Source organism: Biomphalaria glabrata, chromosome 5 (genome assembly GCF_947242115.1).
Source record: "Biomphalaria glabrata chromosome 5, xgBioGlab47.1, whole genome shotgun sequence".
In the NCBI taxonomy this organism is placed as follows: Eukaryota; Metazoa; Mollusca; class Gastropoda; family Planorbidae; genus Biomphalaria; species Biomphalaria glabrata.
The window spans coordinates 46,947,666-46,969,236 of NC_074715.1; the positions used below are offsets into that span (position 1 = coordinate 46,947,666).

A 21,571-nucleotide genomic window follows, 5' to 3' on the forward strand; every position below is an offset into this window, starting at 1 on the left:
CCAATTGACCTCTGTTGTGAATGACTCTTCAATGTTTAACTCTTTATCTCCGTAATTATTTTCCACGTTCTGATGGAATTATCAATTTAATCCGATTGTAGCGCACTAACATGTTCTAATTAAAATGGTACAACTTTTTTATTTACAATGATAGAATAATGTTTTTGATACTGAATTAAAGGAAAATGAATGTTCTTTTTAGATATTAAAAAATCAAGTGTATAAATTGAAGTGTTTTTTTTTTGTTTTTTTTTTTGCTTTATGAAAAGTAAAAATTAAAATCTGAAAACTCACCAATGGACGACAAAAGATTTAATCCAAGTCACATATGAAGATCATTTCTATTCCAAATTGAATTAAATGCTATTGTTTTATAATCCTTATTCATATTTTCATGAACTAGAACTGGCACTCAAACAATAAAAAACTCATGGAGTACAAAACTGGAGCACATTATCCAAGGTCACCACCATAGAAAATTTATGAGAAAAAAACAAACAACTTGCAACATTAAGTTCCAGTAAGAAAATAATTACATTGCACATGATATATTTCAAATAAAAGTAATTCATTTATATAATGTTTGCCTGAGCAAAAAACAACTTCCATATTTTAACTGTGGTATTAAAATTAATCCATATGGATGTGCGGGACGTAACGACGAGTCTAATCCCATCATTGTAGTTATGGCCAGAAATTTATCAATTTCATAGTTAGAAACTGGTTTCCATTTTGTAAAAATGGATGCCCTGCGTGCTGGAGTGTTTATTTTTTATTATGTAGACTGCATAACTCTTTATTGCATCAACAAGATTATTAACAACTGCAGAATCTAGTAGAGTAAAGCTCAGTGGACTCAGAATTGAGTAAGCTCATGTTGACACCTCTATGTCTATATACCACATTGGCTGAAGTAGATCTAGAGTAATCTAGACTTATTGGAAGGAATAAATCTAAAATTGCTTTCTGATTTAGTGCCCATCTCTGCATTTTTCAAATTTGTTGAAACAGGCCTAGATCTAGATGTATTCTTTGTGCTACTACGTCTAGTTTTTAGGAGGGGGCGTGGCAGGTTCATCAGCTGATGAACTATCAGATTCAGATCTAAAATCTAGTCTAGATCTAACACTGACACTAAAACTATCACTATGAACAGATAAAACAAAATCACTGTGATCTAAATCAATAAGGTCTTTTACATGTTGATCCGAATATAATTTAGATCTACAGGTATTAGTAGATCGACCTCCAGATGGGGCCGGGCTCCATTTCCAAACATAAACAAAAAAAAAAAAAAAATAGACGACTTTCAAAACGCTCTGTAATATTAAAACCATGTTAAAGGAAGTAAACAGTGAACTCTTCTGCAAGCGGAAATCAAGTAGATTTAGAATATAAGCATTTAAAATTATTAACCAAGAATAGGAAGCCATGTATTGACTTAAGTACTGTTTGGTGTAAGAGGAAGCCATGTGTTGACTTAAGTACTGTTTGGTGTAAGAGGAGGCCATGTGTTGACTTAAGTACTGTCTGGTGTAAGAGGGGGCCATGTATTAACTTAAGTACTGTTTTGGTGTAAGAGGAAGCCATGTATTGACTTAAGTACTGTTTATTGTAAGAGGAAGCCATGTGTTGACTTAAGTACTGTTTGGTGTAAGAGGAGGCCATGTGTTGACTTAAGTACTGTTTGGTGTAAGAGGAGGCCATGTGTTGACTTAAGTACTGTTTGGTGTAAGAGGAGGCCATGTATTAACTTAAGTACTGTTTTGGTGTAAGAGGAAGCCATGTATTGACTTAAGTACTGTTTGGTGTAAGAGGAGGCCATGTGTTGACTTAAGTACTGTTTGGTGTAAGAGGAGGCCATGTATTAACTTAAGTACTGTTTTGATGTAAGAGGAAGCCATGTATTGACTTAAGTACTGTTTGGTGTAAGAGGAAGCCATGTGTTGACTTAAGTACTGTTTGGTGTAAGAGGAGGCCATGTGTTGATTAAGTACTGTTTGGTGTAAGAGGAGGCCATGTATTAACTTAAGTACTGTTTTTGTGTAAGAGGAAGCCATGTATTGACTTAAGTACTGTTTGGTGTAAGAGGAAGCCATGTGTTGACTTAAGTACTGTTTGGTGTAAGAGGAGGCCATTTATTAACTTAAGTACTGTTTGGTGTAAGAGGAGGCCATTTATTAACTTAAGTACTGTTTGGTGTAAGAGGAGGCCATTTATTAACTTAAGTACTGTTTGGTGTTGAAAACCTTTGTCATCTATCCTGTTTTAGTACGTAAGTTAATTGCATTTTTTTCACAAGATCTTCTATTCTTATAATTGTAGAGGATATTGTTTAATTGTTTGAATTAGACTATATCGATTGTTACAATATTATTGTTTTAGAGCCAGTGTCAGTGTGGCTTGAAACCCTGAATGTTTGTTTGTTTTACATGTTTCGGATGTTCCTTCAGACTTGAAGATAGTTTACTTCCTAGTCCAAACCTCCCGCAGGACGACGGGGGACGGGAGTGGGCAAGGATTTGAACCCTCGACCATCGATAAATCCGAACGACAGTCCAGCGCGCAAACCGCACGACCAGGCAGCCATGTTAACTAGTCTATGACTGTATCGTCAAGAAGAGAGAGTTGGTATGACTCAAGACGTGAGGAACTAGAGACTGTATCGTCAAGAAGAGAGGGAGTTGGTATGACTCATGACTTGAGGAACTAGAGACTGTATCGTCAAGAAGAGAGAGAGAGTTGGTATGACTCAAGACGTGAGGAACTAGAGACAGTATCGTCAAGAAGATAGAGAGAGTTGGTATGACACAAGACTTGAGAACTAGAGACTGTATCGTCAAGAAGATAGAGAGTTGGTATGACTCAAGACGTGAGGAACTAGAGACTGTATCGTCAAGAAGATAGAGAGAGTTGGTATGACACAAGACTTGAGAACTAGAGACTGTATCGTCAAGAAGATAGAGAGTTGGTATGACTCAAGACGTGAGGAACTAGAGACTGTATCGTCAAGAAGAGAGAGTTGGTATGACTCCAGACGTGAGGAACTAGAGACTGTATCGTTAAGAAGAGAGAGTTGGTATGACTCAAGACGTGAGGAACTAGAGACTGTATCGTTAAGAAGAGAGAGTTGCTATGACTCAAGAAGTGAGGAACTAGAGACTGTATCACGTGAGGCAGGTGATGAGTTGATACACGTACTGCCCTAGACTTCCAGAAGATCTTTGAGCTACTATTACATCAAGGATGACACATTTGGATGTGAAGTAGATGAGAGATGTTTTATTCTGTTCTCTATACAAGCATACATTTTTAAAAGTATTTTTTGTATAACTGTTTGGACTAATCCATATTGTTATTTTATAGAGTACATTTACATTTTATGTAACTAAACTTATGTTAAGTTCATAGAAAAACTACCCGGGGCTTCAGTTGTCGCTACAATAATTAGTTTCTATGTCCTGACATAGATCAGAGGATGATAACATACAATGCCAGCAACAGAGTACATAAATTAACATAAGAAGAGGGAAAGGAATATATAGTAATACACATAGTCTTATATGGATCCAACTTGGCAACATCACCTTACAACGACACAGCTAACAAGTTAAAAACTTAACCTTTGACCTGATCATCCATTTCCACCCGTGTCCCAAATGACTAGTTCTTAAAATAGTTTCTATCTAGACATAAATCTGACTGTACATTTAACGTATTGCCAATAAAAAAATAAATTCTTCAAAAAGGCGACACTCAATGACTAGGCATGTGTTTCAGAAGAGCTTAAAGGTAGACAACTGTTTTATTTTTACAATCCGCACTTGCCAGTAAGAGTTATCTATATTTAAAAAGTAATATTAATATTAAAAAAAAAGATTCAATGTTTAAATATATCTAGATTTCTGAAGTCTTAACCACATATTGATTTTAATGTCATTAATGAGTGACTCGTGTCTTAAAATATTTTGCTAGATTACTCTATTCTGTCTTTAGACTTTTTTTTTACAATCTTATCTTATCTTATCTTATATAATACAGACGTTACTTCAAAAAAGAAGATGATTACGCCCTACGCGTCATGCATTTAGTCATGCATATTAACCAATGACTTAAATTCTGCCAAGTCACTGGTTTTCCTGGCTAGCTCAGGCAACCCATTCCATGCTCTAATAGCACTAGGGAAGAAGGTGTATTTGTACAAATTTGTCCTAGCATATGGGACGTGGAATGTGCCTTTATCTTTGTGTCTTTCTGAGTATTTTATTAAATTTTGTTTTTGTATTTGAAGATTATGGTTCAGTGTTTTATGTATGATTGCTACTTTACTTTTGAGCCTTCTGTCCTGAAGGCTTTCTAAATTTAGTGATTTTACTAAAGGTGTTACTCTAGTCAAATGTGAATATTCGTTTGTTATGAATCTCACTGCTCTATTTTGTGTCTGTTCCAGTTTCTTAATGTTTTCTTGAGTTGAGGGGTCCCAAACGGAGGATGCATATTCTATTATTGGCCTAACCAAGGTTAAATAACATTTTAGTTTTATGTTCTTATTTGATTTATAGAAATTTCTTTTAATAAATCCTAATGCTTTGTTTGATTTTTTTGTAGTTTCATCTATATGTGGATTCCATGACAGTGTTTCATTTATTATAACACCTAGGTATTTTGCGTTTTTAGTCTGTGTTACTGGTTTGTCATGAATAAGATAAGTGGAATTAATTTGTTTTAGTTTTTTTGTTACTCTTAACAACTGACATTTTTCTGGGTGGAAAGACATGCTCCAATTTGATTTCCATTTCTGTAATTCATCTAATTCTCTTTGTAAAATATCTGTGTCTTGTGTTGTTTTTATTGTTCTATATATTATGCAATCGTCTGCAAATAATCTGACTTTTGTTCCTGAAGTAATGCAATTTGGTAAATCATTTATGTAAATTTGTAAGAAACAGACTTCAAAAAGAAAATAATTCTCCCCTACTCATTTCATGTGTCAATCTAGTCATGTATAGTAATCAGTGACTTAAACTCTGTTTAAACTATTGTTTTTTTCTGTCTGATTCAAGCAACCCATTCCATTTTCTATTGACACTAGGAAGAAGGAGCAGTTGTATTAATCTGTTCTAGCGTATGGAATGAGGAATGTGTCTCTATCTTTTGTGTCTTTCTGAGTATTTTATTAGGTTTTGTTTTTCTATTTGTAAATTATGGTTTAATGTTTTATGTATTATAGCTACTTTAATTTTATTCTTCTGTCCTGAAGTGTCTCTAAGTTTAGTGATGTTACTTATAGTGTTACTTAAATCCAATTAGAGTATTCATTTGTAATACATCACAATACTCTATTTTTTATTTGTTCTAGTTTCTTTACAATGTTTTCTCGAGCCTCTCTCTCTCTCTTTCTCTCTCTCCCTTTTTTTTTCCCTTTCCTCACTTGGGCCATTCTCTTGACTATCCTTAATGGCTACTTATTACTTTTTTTTTGTTACTTATTAATTGAACAGTATTTACCTCAAATTGAAATTATTTGCATGAAATTTTCCATTGACAGCACTCTATTTCATTTCTTATATTATTTCAGACTTTGGGGGAATTCCCGAAATGGACTGATGCAGTGCGGTGCCAGACAGTGCTTCTAATGAACAGCGAGGGAGAAGACTATCTCCCCATCGCGCTGTAAATAAAAGTTCTCCCATCAAGGTCCGTGTGTAAGACCATCGACCACACACAGTTTGAAGGAACAGTGCAGCACATAGAATCTACAGTTTCCGAGAATGCCCAAAGCTCAGCCCGTCGTCCTCGAAAACGACGAATTATTTGGTACTCCTTTAGCAGTGACAGCGGTCTCTTCCTCCACGTATAAGACATGGGACAACCCAGAATCAGTAAGTCAAGAAAGAGTAGTTTGAGACCTTTAGAATAAGAAACCAGACTAAATGTATTAAACAAATACGATAACTTTAAAGTGCACGTCTTTACTTTGATCAGCGAGGGAAATACATTTGAACACAGACCTAAATAATAATTTAGTTAAGACTGTGTTTTACCTGGCAGCATCATAACAAACGATGCCTACGTAGCGGGTCGAATAGGAAAGGCAGGGAGCATTTTCCAAAGGCTGCAGCCTATTAGGACAAGCCAAGCCATTGGACTTGAGACAACAATACACCTTCTTAACACAATCGTCATCCCAGCATCAACATATGCATGTGAGACATGGAAGTCATCTGCCAAAATTGAGAAAAGACTAGATGTGGCTCAACAAAAATGTCTTAGACGGATTTTGGACGTCAGGTAGACAGATCGCGTCTCAGACAAGGAAATCCTATGCTGAACTGGAAATCGACCACTTAGTGAGGTTGTGACAGAGCGTCGCTTGAGGTTTACTGGACATGTTCTCCGACTAAATAAACTACGCATACCAAGAGTTGCGATGACGTTGAGGCCTATATGTAGAAAGCGCAAACAGGGAAATCATAGTATAACTTAGCGCCGCACTTTCATGGAGGACCTCAAAAAAGTGTACATCAGGTGGGAAGAGGCTTCAGACATTGCCACTGACAGATCTTTGTGGAGACAGCTTGCCGCCCAATAGGCCGAACGGCGCAAGAGGATCTAAGTCTAAGTAATCAAGTATTTTGTTTTAGTGGTGTCTGTTACTCCTATATCGTTATATGATTGTGAAATTTGGACACAGAAAGATGAGGCTGAAAGAAAAATTCAAGTCATTGAGAGTAAATGCTACAGAAAACGTCCAAAAATCATCTTTCAGGGTCCAGTGGAAGAGGCACGAGGAAAGGGTCGTCCAAAAAAAAAAAAGCTGGCTGGACAACGCCAAATATTGGGCTGGCATTTCTCTTGATATTTTGTTAAGATCAGGAGGACTGCCTGGTCGTGCGATATGCGATCTTGACTGTCGTATCGATGGTCCTGGGTTCAAGCCATGCCAGTGCTAGGATGTCATAATCTTTAAATCTGAAGGAACATCCGAGACTTTTAAAACAAAACAAAAAAACTGCTGACTGGAAAGAGTGGCGGGATTTGGTTTCGCGAACTGTCACAGCAACCTTCTGACAAAAGTGAATAGACAGACAGTGAAGATGATGATCTAAAATCTAAGCAAACATGTTGCTTGTTGCGAATAACAACGAAAGCTTTTTATAATCATCATCTGTTTAGTACGCCAATATGGAATGCATCTTACCTTACCTTACCTATCCCTTAGTCTGTTGGACCGTTGGGGCACCACGCAAGATTTCTCGACCGTCTTTCTCCATCCCTTAATGTCTTTAGCCTTAGAACCTCTTTCAATGGCAGGCCTGTCCATTCTTTTATGCTATCTTCCCATCGCTTTCTCTGTCTGCCTCTTCTTCTTTTTCCTGGTACTGTTCCCTGAAGAAAGGTCTTTGCGAGCCCTGAAGATCTTTTAATATGGCCGTAGATTTTTAGCTAGCGTTTTTTTTTCAATAACATGGTATGACGTCTTTTCCAGTTAAAAATAGCTCAGCAGCGTATATACAGAAAAAAATATTTTTTTCGTCCCATTCTTGATTGTTGACACATTTTTCTGGATCTAAAATTAGGTCGGGGGTGGAGATATGATTTTTTATTTTAAAGTTGATGTATCAATCTTTGTTGTTGCTTTTCAGGAATCTGAAAGTTGTTATGATCAATATTTGAAGCGGTCACTCGGCAACTACCTTTCACAATGCCTCCAGGAAGTCGTGGAACTGAAGCCCAGAGATCCGATTGAGTTCATAGCCAAATATCTTTACAAGTAAGATACTAGACGTAAGACCTAAGACATAAGACCTTAGACGTAAGATCTGAGACGTAAGACGTGAGACGTAAGACCTGAGACGTAAGATCTGAGACGTAAGACGTGAGACGTAAGACCTGAGACGTAAGATGCAAGACATGAGACGTAAGATGCAAGACCTGAGACGTAAGATGCAAGACCTGAGATGCAATACATAAGACCTGAGACGTAATACATATGACCTGAGACTTAAGACATAAGACCTGAGACATAAGACGTGAGACGTAAGACCTGAGACCTAATACATAAGACCTGAGACTTAAGACTTAAGACCTGAGACCTGAGACTAAGACATAAGACCTGGGACGTAAGACCTGAGACATGAGACGTAAGACCTGAGACATAAGACATAAGACCTGAGACGTAAGACCTGAGACTTTAGACGTAAGACCTGAGAATAAGACGTAAGACCTGAGACAATGGACGTAAGACCTGAGACATAAGATGTAAGGCCTGAGCCAAAGACGTAAGGTCTGAGACGTAAGACATAAGATGTAAGAAGTAAGACCTGAGACATAAGACATAAGACCTGAGACATAAGACGTAAGACCTGATACATAAGACGTAAGACCTAAGACATAAGACGTAAGACCTGTAACATAAGACCTGAGACATAAGACGTAAGACATAAGACCTGAGACATAAGACGTAAGACCTGTGACATAAGACGTAAGACCTGTGACATAAGACCTGTGACATAAGACGTAAGACCTGTGACATAAGACGTAAGACCTGAGACATAAGACATACGGCCTGAGACGTAAGACCTGAGACATTAGACGTAAGATCTGAGAATAAGACGTAAGACCTGAGACATTGGACGTAAGACCTGAGACATTGGACGTAAGACCTGAGACATAAGATGTAAGGCCTGAGCCAAAGACGTAAGGGCTGAGACGTAAGACATAAGATGTAAGAAGTAAGACCTGAGACATAAGACATAAGACCTGAGACATAAGACGTAAGACCTGAGACATAAGACGTAAGACCTAAGACATAAGTCGTAAGACCTGTAACATAAGACCTGAGACATAAGACGTAAGACATAAGACCTGAGACATAAGACGTAAGACCTGTGACATAAGACGTAAGACCTGTGACATAAGACGTAAGACCTGTGACATAAGACGTAAGACCTGTGACATAAGACCTGAGACATAAGACGTAAGACCTGAGACATAAGACGTAAGACATAAGACCTGAGACGTAAGACCTGAGACTTAAGACGTAAGACCTGAGACGTAAGACATAAGACCTGAGACGTAAGACCTGAGACATAAGACGTAAGACCTGAGACATAAGACGTCAGACGTAAAAGACATACTAAAACATGACGAAGTGAGGAGGTGGGCGCTGCACAGAGACCAAACGCCCTTGACTTTCCTAACCAATGTCAAGTCACTATCCGAGTAGGATGGACTGAGAGGCATCCTAAAAATAACATATTTCAATATTCCAAACTTTCTGCCATCACTGAGATTCGAACCAGAGATACTCTTTTCGCAAGCCAAGTGCTCTACCTCTCATCCACCACCTGGTCGATAACAATGAGACGTCTATTGTGTCCACTTATCTAGATCCTACACTACACAAAGCTTTTTACTCAATATTTTAGTATAACAAGACGACACTTGTTTCTAAAATAAGATGCAGCTCTGATATACTTGTAGTGAAAAGAAAATGTGTCGTTCTGTTAAAACAAAATTCTACCTAAATAAAATAGACTCTTAGAAAATATTCCTTGAGACATTTGTTGGTTTTGTGAAACTACTAATCCATCAGTACCTCAAGGCTTCTCAAATTAAGTCTAAGAAGACCACCTTTGGTTGACTAAAAATGATCACTTTATTTTATTTTATTATTATCATTATTTGTCACGGATGAATGTGTGTATGTATGTATAATCTATTTTTACACTCTGCGCGAATGACCGGAAGTGTGTTTGTTGTCAGACAGAGTCCAGCTGGTGTGTGATATGCAATAATGCTGATTAAAGGTTCTGTGTTTGATCTAGTGATTTAATTGTTTTATTTCGTTAACTACAGCTAAACCAGGGACACCTAGAGACGTATCGAGACCTAAGGTAGTTTCTACCGAGGTATAAGTAAAAATTGTAATAGGAAAGCTGTGACATTATTATTATTATTTCGCAAACTGATCTTTAATAGACAAATACCATTTTTAAAATAAGATTTAAAAGTATTGTTACAATCTTCTCAATCAGGCCTTCTGCAAACACTACTTAACAACACAACAGCACATCTAACACAAGAACTTGACAACAAGAGCTTCAAGTTACAAAGTGGCAATTTAATTTACAAATACATCGACAGCCAATTCAACAAAATTGGCTACATCTATTCAAATGCTTTCTCGTACTGAACAGAACTGCCTAACTAAACATTACTAGTCTCTCTAGCTCTTACAGCTACATTCTCGAGGACTCACAAGGTACCACACAGTGCTTACTGCCTTGCTGTCCTGGACTCAACTGTCCTTGTAAACACACTGTCTCTCGACCGTGAAGGCTCTTGATCACATGACCACAACACAGGTCATACTTGCGGTTATTAGCAGTACTGTTCCTTGTCTATCGACTGCCGTTGACCCGCTGACCTGTGTGATTTGCCTGAGTCGTGTGTATCAGTAGGCCGCACACACATTAACCTTTTCAGTCCGCCACTGGAGTTACAACAGTATTATATATTTACCTGTATTTTGGCATATATAATATTTATATATCAAGATAAATAAAATTCCCTAATACAATTATTAAGCATAAGTGTTCACCAAAATTCAAGCGGGGGATAAAAATAAATAATCCTATCTATTGTCTTTCTTCGCCTGCTTGCATGTTTTTGCAAAAATTCTTAGAATATTTTGCATACTCATGTCCCGTACATTCATTGTATTGATTTCAAATAAGATGTACATGAGTTTTAGTTTTACATGTTGATATATAACAGTCGCTTTGTGTCAATATATAGTTTTTACTTGTTTTCACAATCCGTGTATACAACATAATGTGTAAATACAACTGACCCGCAAGGGCGCCTACGAGTGCGTGTGTTAACTCTAACTCTCCTCCCCCCCCCTTTTTTTTTAAATTGCAAATTGCTGTTATATTACTTACGCACAGCGTACAAACGTTAGTGCTCACCCTATTAACCTGGGCATCATGTTGTATTTACAAACTAGGTGACCAACACCAAAAGACTAGCAAAAAATGTATTATCATATGCCTGCTGCGGTACAATGCGATGGGCTGTCTATCTTATTATCCAACGCCAACGCACATTTCGGCTAGTATAGGCGGTCAGTAATGTAGGCATGAGAAGGGTCACGTCAGTTTGAGAGACGAAAAATAGCGACTATTTTTCTAGGCCTTTGGTCAGCCGCACCAGGTACCTGAAAGACATTGGCTGACCAGATTTATCTTTTACTAATTAGATTTCCCAGTATAAGCATCGACCTCACCAATGAATCTGAAGATTATTGAATTTCAGGATTAAATTTGAGGATGGAAAGTGAATGTTGAATTTCATGGTTGAAATTGAGGGCTGTATTTGAGGATTGAATTTGAGGATTGAAATGTGATGCTTTCTCTTCTTGATGTTTCAGATGTGTAGACAACGAGCACTATCACAAGGAGAAAATCTTGTTTCTCCAGAGCCTTGTGCAGCAGAAGCAGCTCCAAGAGATGGAGGGAAAGCGAAGGCAGCTGGTTATCAAGCAAATGATGGCTGGCGCAGAAGAACAAAAGGTTACATTTTGAGTCGTGTACCTTGGTTTATGCAACATTTTTGCCCCGGGGCTCCCCCTCCTCCCTTGTTATTCGATTATGTTCTTTATATTTAAAACCCGAACATTTAGACATCCCCAACCAAGGTCAACAAATTTATCTGGTTCCTTACAAGTTATAATGCAAGAAACATCTTTTGGTCGCGATGCGGACTATACAATTGACCATGCTGATACCAGTACGCTTACTTTAATTACCTATGGGAAGTTTTGTTTGCAATCATTTGTAGCTGGAGCCCATGTCAAGGTGAACTGTCGGTATTGAGTCCTAGTCTTGGTTTTCTTTTAAGTTTATTGGGAGATGGTAATAATATCAGCCATGTAACATGTTTATTGGGAGACATATGTAGTCATAGTTTTGTAACATGTTTAATGGGAGATGTATCTAGACTTAGTTTTGTAACATGTTTATTGGGAGATGTATCTAGACTTAGTTTTGTAACATGTTTATTGGGAGATGTATCTAGACTTAGTTTTGTAACATGTTTATTGGGAGATGTATCTAGTCTTAGTTTTGTAACATGTTTATTGGGAGATGTATCTAGACTTAGTTTTGTAACATGTTTATTGGGAGATGTATCTAGTCTTAGTTTTGTAACATGTTTATTGGGAGATGTATCTAGACTTAGTTTTGTAACATGTTTATTGGGAGATGTATCTAGACTTAGTTTTGTAACATGTTTATTGGGAGATGTATCTAGACTTAGTTTTGTAACATGTTTATTGGGAGATGTATCTAGACTTAGTTTTGTAACATGTTTATTGGGAGATGTATCTAGACTTAGATTTGTAACATGTTTATTTATAGATGAATGTAATCATAGGTTTGTAATATGTTCAATCTTCTCTTCTGACAGAGAACAATAAGACAGTTGAAACTGGCTGAGCTCAATGACCTGATGATAACCCTCTCTTTAGAATCAGACCCGCCAGATAAATCCTTGCTGTTCCGAGCCAAAGCTCTGGCGGTAAGGAAACGATATTGTAATATAAATTACTGATCTTGAACTGGAACAACATATTATTGTCATCACCATAACAAGCCATTAAGTCTTGGCTTTGAATCCTTCCGCCGCCGTCCCCCGCCGTTCTGTGGGAGGGTTGGGCTGGGATGTAATAATCTATAAAACTGTAGCAACATGTTTTTGCCTGTTTGATGCTACCTTTGTTTGTTTTTTTAATTATTTGTTACATTTCTTCTATTTCATGATAGATTTCTTTGGGTTTCATGGTATACCATGTCAGACTTATTTCATGCTAATTAGTGTCAGATTTATTTTAGTTTTGTCCTATTTCATGTCAGATTTATTTATTTCATGCTATTTCATGTCGGATTTATTGAAGTTTCATGATATTTCGATAGAGAATAAGAACTTCTGCACATGACAAGTGACATGTATCTACTAATTAATTGAAACCTTTTGAAAAAATTTTGCCGAGAAACAAACTATCAGATAACAAAACCTTCATTACTATGTGTTCCCAATATTCCTTTTACTAAGCTTATACCAACTCACTCTGTCTGTCTCTCTGTCTGTCTGTCTGGCCACGTTATTTATCCAATACCCAATCTCGGATCAAGCTGAAATTTTGCACAATTATTTCTTTTACCTTAAAATGTAAGAATCAATTTAAAAAAACAAACAAACAATTAGTTAATTAACTATTGGTAATAAATTATTTTGTTTGGTATCTCAAACAAGAAAAAGGAATGGTATATGACTGAAGTGGTTGTATAAGCTGAATTAGTCCCCTTTATAGATTGTCGTTTGAGGCTTGTTACAAATTAAATCTAAATATATGGCTCCTTCTGTCTCGGAAGACGATGGATGCGCCCAGATGAGTCACTGGCTTTGGTTACGTCTTGAGATGGGGGCAGGATCTGGAGTGACCGATCGAGCCAATTCTGGAGCGCAGAGTGTGCCAGAGTTCGTGCATATATATTCCTAGGGCTAACTGACAGGGCAGATTTCTTTTTCTTTCTCTTGGCAGACGCAGCTTCGTTTCTCTTGCTTTCGGCGAAGTTCGTACCAGCACGTACAGTCTGTCTCCATGCTGTCCGGTCTTGGGCTATCTCCTCCCACATACTTTGGTTGATGTCCATGGTTCTCATGTCTCACTTGCAAACATCTCTGGAGGTTAGTCTTGGGCGGCCCTTGGGTCTGACGTCCTCTGCATGCTCAGCATATAGGATGTCTTTAGGGATTCTTCCATCTGGCATGCGAGTGACATGACCGAGCCAGCGTAGTCTTCTCTGTTGAAGGAGAGCATAGATGCCGTGCCAATTGGCCCGTGTCAAAACTTCCTGGTTGGTGACATGATCCCTCCAGGAGATGCAAAGTATGCGTCGCAGGCAGCGTAGGTGGAAGCTATTTAATCTGTGTTCTTGACGCATGTAACTTGCCCAGCTCTCACTGTCGCAAAGAAGTGTGCTCAAAACGCAGGCAAATTAAATCACATTACATTACCATTAAATTCTTGATCCAAACTAATTGATACAATTAATATAAGACATAACATTACCATTAAATTCTTGATCCAAACTAATTGATACAATTAATATAAGCTTTGTTGTTATTTTTAAAAAGTATTTTTTTTCCCATTTTGCGTGTTTCCCCTCCATTGTCACGTGATCTCACGCACTTAATGTCATTGGTCAAGTCAGAGCGCCACGAGAGATTCCTCAGTGGTATCAGAACTAGAGAAGATTGAGAAGCTCTCACTGTTCCCTAAAAGCAAGGGACGACGCAGTCGGTCAAGCATGTCAAGCATCAGCCAGAAGGCGGGCTCTGTAGATGACGAGCAACTCAGGTCCAAAAAAGTATCCAGTAAGTCGAACGTTGTAGATGCGTTTTTTGTTCCCACCTTCCCCCACCCCCACCCCGACACATGTTGCCAAATTTAAATGATGATGTTGGTTTCAATTAAAACTTTGTATGTCAAATCTTGGAGTGAAGGCCGATGTGATTGGGACGTTGTAGCCCTCATAGCAGTCCCCCCCTTCCTCAAAGCAGCTACTTGGATTAAGGTTGAATCTGGTTGAGTCTGTTGCATAGACAACACTGACATCGAGGCAGGGCCGGATTTAAGTATGTGGAGACCCCAGGGCAAGATTTTTTGTAGAGGCCCCATTCTTTCTTTTGAAAGATTTAATAAAGATCCACTAATGAATAAAAATACTTACATCTAAATGCACGCTATATTTTAGAAGAAAGAAATAATTTATTTCTGGTTCGAACTTCACATTCCTTCAAAAAAAAAAAAAATAATAATAAACATGCATATTTTAGTTTTTAAAAAGGTGTATATGTTTGAGTTTGTGGAGGATAAGGCCCTTAGTAGATCCACTGCCGTAAATCCGGAGCTGTACCCGTATTTCCATATTCCGAGCATGCTACAACTACAAGTGGACTTTTCTTAATCACGACATTTTTTACCGCCCTACCTCCCGGACGTAAGATTTAAAGTGTTAATCTGCTCTTTATTTTTTTACAAAGCTTATATCAACTCAATCTGTCTGTCTGTCTGTATGTATGTATGGTAAAAAGTTTGAGCATGTTTTTTTCTCCCATTTCCCATTCTCAGATCAAGTTAAAACTTTGCACAATTATTCATTGAACCTGACAAAACATGAATTATTAAAAAGAATTAAACTGTTAGCTAATTAATTGTTGGTAACTAATTATTTGTTTGATTTTGAAAAAAAGAGGAATAAATGCTACTTAATGAGCGATATATATATATATATATATATATATATATATATATATATATGGATTTAGTTCGCATTTTGCGTTTTGACACGTTTTTCTCCCACTTCTCATTCTTGGATAGGTTGAAATTTTGCACAATTATTCATAGTCGATGACAATGCACGAATCAATCCAAAAATTAACCAGTTTGTTAATCATCTAGTACTAATTAAACCTAAACCCTATACTTTTCATATAAATGGCAGTAATTAGCGGTTATTCCCCATTAGAGACGCTTTGCTTTTAAAATGTATTCTCTTTTCTATTGCTTGTTTTCAGGGGACGAGGACGGGAAAGAACTCTGGGATGGCTCACGCCAATACCCGGATGGATCGGTGCAGAGAACTGACGGAGTTATTTACCTTCCTGACGGCTCCGTTAAATTTCCTGACGGCCTCACTACTTTCCCGGACGGCACAGTTCGATTCCCGGACGGCACAGTACGACTTCCGGATGGCCGAGTTTCAGATCTTAATTACGAAGGTGTTGAAATAGACGAAGATGGAACAATTCATTACTCTGATGGAACTATACGGCACCCAGACGGCACCGTTGTATATCCGGACGGATCCGTCAGATACCCGGATGAGAACGGGGTCGTCATTGATCCCGACGGCACAAAGCGTTATCCTGATGGAACTGTGGAGCTTCCGAACGGGACCATAATCTATCCTGACGGTATGGTTCGTTACGGCGAGAAAGATCCGCGCAATAGAATGATGCAGAGGTTGGTCGACACCAATTTAAAGAAGTACGACATCCAAGATTCAGCAAAAGCTGTGGCTCTGAGCCACGGCATACGCCCGGTTCTTCCACCAATACTTGCTGGCAGCAGTGAAGGTAAGTGAAAGTGGTCATCGTATCATCACTAACACCCTCAACGGTTCCATTAAAAACTCTGTTGGTAGGTCGATAAATTAACCCATTTATGAGCGTCAATCATTTCTGAGTATTAGTGAAGCTTTGCAAATAATAATTGCAATGTTTCATTTGAAGGTTTCGGGGTGAATACAAATGGAAAAGTAAGAAACGAACTTAGTCTGTAGCATTTGGAGTCTCTAGAGACATGTTTTCCCTTTGCCAATTCTCATGTAACTGAAGAGGCCGATCTTTGAAGATTATTCTTTTTTAAACCACACCTATAAAAATAATAATAATAAGGCTTGTCTTTGAGTCCGAATATTAATGAAGAATGCAGAATTTCCTATGGCCACGCAGACCTACACATTTTGCCACATACAGCTCATAACCATTGTCCACCGGTGGTCGATTTAGATTTTCTTTTCCCCGTCCACATCTGTGTTCGGCAACAGTATTTCGTCGAGGCACTACATTTGACTACATTATATATTTGTTTGTTTTACAGTTCTAATTTTCTTCTATTTTCTGAACACCACAGAGCAATTGCCGAATGGCGGAGTAAGATTGCCGGATGGCTCAATACGAAATCCGGACGGAACTATCCTTCTTCTAGACGGATCTGTGCAATACCCTGGCGGCACTAGACGATTTTCAGACGGCAAAACTCAATTCCCCGATGGCAGCATCGTTTTTCCAGACGGCAGAGTGTCTGAACCCGATAGGTTATCAGTGGAGATCGATGAGGAGGGAATTATGCACTATCCTGACGGTACGGTGCGATTCCCGGACGGCAGAGTTCAATACCCCGACGGTAAAATAAGGTATCCGGACAGAGATGGTGTCGTCGAGGATCCCGATGGTACCTTACGGTACCCAGACGGAACACTGCTACTGCCCGACGGGACAAAACTGTTCCCAGATGGTTCTGTCCTTTACCCGGACAAGGACCCTCGGAGAAAAAAGCTGGAGTACTTTGTCGACAACAATGGTAAAAGAAAGAGACTTGATTCAATCCAAGGCATCTCTCCATCCAAGCAAGACTTGATGTCTGCAATGCAGGGCGGGAAATTTAGAGTAAATAAACGAGGTTTCCTAGAATTTTATGACAACGCTCTGGGAGTTCTAGCTCCATCAGCGCCGAAACCAGCAGCATTCAAAGTGGGTAAGTCAATAAGCAATGTACTATTTTACTTTACTTTTAGGCTGGACAAAATTAACTTGAGTTGATTAATGTTGTCTCCCAAACAATTTAATTGTAAAGTAAATCATAGAAGTTATTTGCTGTCTTAGATGTTTAGCAGTAATGAACAGATGCAGCTCTTGGGGTTGTAGGTTCGCCCTTTTACACGATAACGGAATCTGTGCATTCTCTATTTCGTAAATTTAAAATCTCTCCAGTGACCCCAGTGTCGGCGTAGGCGTCCATGCCTTAAGATGTGATCATTTCGATTTAAAAGAAAGCGACAATAGGTAATAATAAAATGGTGGAGTAGAGAGGTCATAGAGGTCATAGTGGTGAGTGGTGATGCTATAAGAAAAACTACTATGGTGTGAAACAATACAATAATAATCCAACATTTTTTTTATTTCTCCAACTATGTATATTTCAATATTTTGACCAGACGACCCCAAGTACTGGATGTCTAAAGACTTCGCGTGTGAGTCCATGTATGACCACGAACTCTACACCGTCTGCAGCTTTGAGATGCCAACCTATCCTTCTGGAATGAGGGCCATGTCTATAGAAGATTTCATTGGTCCGTTTGTCAGTAAGTACAGAAACTAGGTCATTGAGAGTGTCTAGTTGTATTCTCAAAGGACGGTTACTAAAGAATGATTGGATTGCCAGAACCCTAATAGTAAAATTGATTAAAGTCCCTCTTTCAGACATTGAGATCTATGGGGCAGATGATGTAAAGGCCATCTGTTTCTGTAGCCAACGGTTAACGAGGGTACACGAACTGACTAATGTCAGGTACCCATTAGAGCTGGGTGGACTCAGAGGTGCCCAAAGATCCCGAAAGTAAAAATCCCAGTTTTCACCAGGATTCGAACCGGTTCAGAAGCTAAGCCCTTTACCGCTCAGCCACTGCACCTTTTAAGCAGTAATATATTGCTAAAAAATGTAGATTTTATCTGTCTCACATAAATGTGATTGATTAATACAAGGTGGGGCATATGGAATATCACACTCTGAATGAATCTATCGAAGGCGTGAGAGTAGGCTTATCAAAATCGCGCAGTTTTTTTTTTTAACTGCTATTGTTTTATGATATTTGTTCTCTGTTTTAAAATCGCAAAGTCTTACATAAAAAAAAATTGACTTGGACATTACTTAAATTAATTTCACCTTGACTAGACAACGTTGTCTCAGTGAAGAGGCAAAACTTCTCATAACAATGTTCAGCAGCCTATCGACATGGCTAATGGTAGGACTTGAACTCAAACCAGTCCAGCGAAGCCAGAGTCAATAAACCAGCTGTTAGGTAGATCATAGGCTAATAAATGTATTGACCCCCCGTGACCCACTTATATGAACTACCTGCCCTCAGACCACTAAGTTAACTAAAGATACATAAATGCCAAAAATTCTATAAGTAACAAATGTGAAACAACAACATCTTATTGAAGTTGAGATCATAACATTTTCTTAAAACATCTTTGATGAGGTTGGTGAGTTTTTTTTCTCTAGTGTATTCTTACCTGGCTAAAGTAGCACAAATGTCAAGTTGGTTTCTTTTATTTGTTATGAGATTCCAAGTTGTCTCCAATAAAAAGACAAGAAAGCGGTCAACAAACAAAATAACAAATCTTTACAATGACCCATAATGATGGATATAAATTTGGAATATGTCTTTGTAACTTGTTCAGATGTTATTAGTAGTTCTTTGCTAGTAGATATTTAAGTACGCTGCTTCTGTATTAGTATGGGTTTATCTGTGATTGCGACCTAAGTTTGTCTATGCACAAAAGGGTTCAACACTCAGTCGTTAATATTCAATCTCTTCAAATCTTTGGCTTAGGTCGTCATAGCTAATAGTTGTCATAGCTAATAATTGTCATAGCTAATAGTTGTCATAGCTAATAGTTGTCATAGCTAATAGTTGTCTTAGCTAATAGTTGTCATAGCTAACAGTCGTCATAGCTAAAAGTTGTCATAGCTAATAGTTGTCATAGCTAATAGTTGTAAAAGCTAATAGTTGTCATAGCTAATAGTTGTCATAGCTAATAGTCGTCATAGCTAATAGTTGTCATAGCTAATAGTCGTCATAGCTAATAGTTGTCATAGCTAATAGTTGTCATAGATAATAGTAGTCATAGATAATAGTAGTCATAGCTAATAGTTGTCATAGCTTATAGTAGTCATAGCTAATAGTTGTCATAGCTAATAGTTGTCATAGCTAATAGTAGTCATAGCTAATAGTAATATTTCTGCGGACCCCTTTCAGTTGTCTCCCATATGGGTCCGCGGACAACAGTTTCAGAAACACTGAAATAGATCATGTGGCGTCGCTAGTAGAGTGCGGACCGGTTCGGGTGTCACCGACCCTAGCTACGCTACTGGGTAGATTTATATCCCTTACTATAAATGAACTAAAATCATTAATCAGTTCTGTTTTGTTTTCAAGGAGCCGCGTCTTCGAAAAAATTGAATGTCAGCCGTTCCCCTGCACAAAGTGGCTCCCCAAAGAAAGGCGTCTCCAAGAAGAAAGTGCAGTAAGACGAAGCTGAAACACAGTCAATGCTGCCGCTTCAGGATTCAGCGTACTCACGAATCTGTTCCTCGAGTCTTAAAGCATATTTAATTTTCGAAAGCTACTTTTAAGAGTATTGCTAAAAGTTAGAATAGAAACACTGCTCTGTATCCCTGGTTCTTTTTCCATGCGATAAGCTCAAAGTAAAGATAGTGACTTTTTTTTTGGTTGGCTGTACTTAAAGCTTCTTTTGATATCACTTTTTAAAAAAAACAAATTTTGTGAAACACTGAATTACATCATAAGAATTACTTTCTATTTCAAGTAGCTTTAGTACGCACTAGCTAGTGGCTTTGGTACGCACCAACTAGTAGCTTTGGTACGCACCAGTCAAGAAATTTTGTTAGCATTAGTAAAACAACAAATGATGTAAGTTTGGTTGTGGACTAATTCTCCTTCATACATTGATATTTTTTAAAATTGTAGACTATTGGAGCAATAATTATACATCTTATTGGTTCATTTTCCAATTAATTTGTGCTGCATTGAATACATCTGTAGACTGAAAGAAGCACCAGTGAGTAAACTGTCATGCGTTGCTAGGTTACAAAGATTAATAGTCACACTTTTCTTTTATATTTTAGCACCATCGGTTAGAATTACAATCAGAGTTACATAGTTACATATCTGTATACAATTTTATTAATATGACATCTTATTATAATGCAAATGTTTTGAAACTTTTGAAACTTTATTCCAGATAGTTTTTTTGAATAACTGTATCTAATCTAAGTCCACATTTAATTTCAAATATGTGCAACATTTAGACTACATGGGTGTTTATTTATATATGAAAACTCATTTTATGTTTTACATCCGAGAACGTTCCGACCATTTCCAGTAATTCAAATTATATTTGAGAATGTTCCAACATTTGTAGCATTCCATTCAATGTTATACTTTGAAAATGTTTGATTTTTTAGCACTATTCCATCTAATGTCATCAGTTAGTCATCACGGTGTGCATCTTACTTCCTACATGACTGAATGCATTAAATGTTCATCTTGATTAATGCTAATAAACAAATTACACAAACCATTTTTGTTACAAGATGCTTTAGTATTTGTTTTCTGACAGAATATTTCACACAAGATAACAAGTAACACACGTAACGTTTTCAATTTCGGTAATCTTAAACAATCTGAGAAGACAAAGGGAATGATAGAAATTATTTATAAAGACATCCAGGAAGAAAAAAAGATATTTGTTATAATTTTGCGGCGCTTATGAGATGAAAAGCCTTGCTATTAGCTTTGTGTCATCTGTCTGTCTCGGGACAAGGGTTTGTGAGAGAGAGAGAGAACTGGTCCATGTGCAGCAATGGGTCTGTGCTTGTAGGTGGACAAGGCGACCTTAAAACTCGCTGCCCTCTTTCTTTCACGTGCTCTAGTGGAGTAGTCTCAGCAAGTTTGGTTTACTAATGGAGCCCCTGGTATGGTCTGCAGTAGAGAAACACTTTGCCGAATAACAAACAAACAAAAAAAGCCCAGTAAAAAGAAGATCATACAAAAATTCATTTTTAAAAATGACAATACCTCCATTATACGACTTTAAAAAAAAATATTAGGTTCATACCGGGTATAGA

The 21,571-nt window shown here is 37.7% G+C and overlaps 1 protein-coding gene across 1 annotated transcript; it reads left to right on the forward strand.

Moving 5' to 3' along the window:
- Positions 1-5,620: 5,620 nt before the first annotated feature.
- On the forward strand, positions 5,621-21,022 carry LOC106080154 (uncharacterized). Its single transcript, XM_056030937.1, has 9 exons — positions 5,621-5,882; positions 7,647-7,774; positions 11,438-11,579; positions 12,475-12,585; positions 14,283-14,445; positions 15,649-16,209; positions 16,769-17,392; positions 17,853-17,999; positions 19,860-21,022. The coding sequence occupies exons 1-9, from the start codon at positions 5,772-5,774 to the stop codon at positions 19,949-19,951; spliced, it is 2,079 nt and encodes a 692-aa protein (XP_055886912.1). The 5' UTR covers positions 5,621-5,771; the 3' UTR covers positions 19,952-21,022.
- The last annotated feature ends 549 nt before the right edge of the window (positions 21,023-21,571 follow it).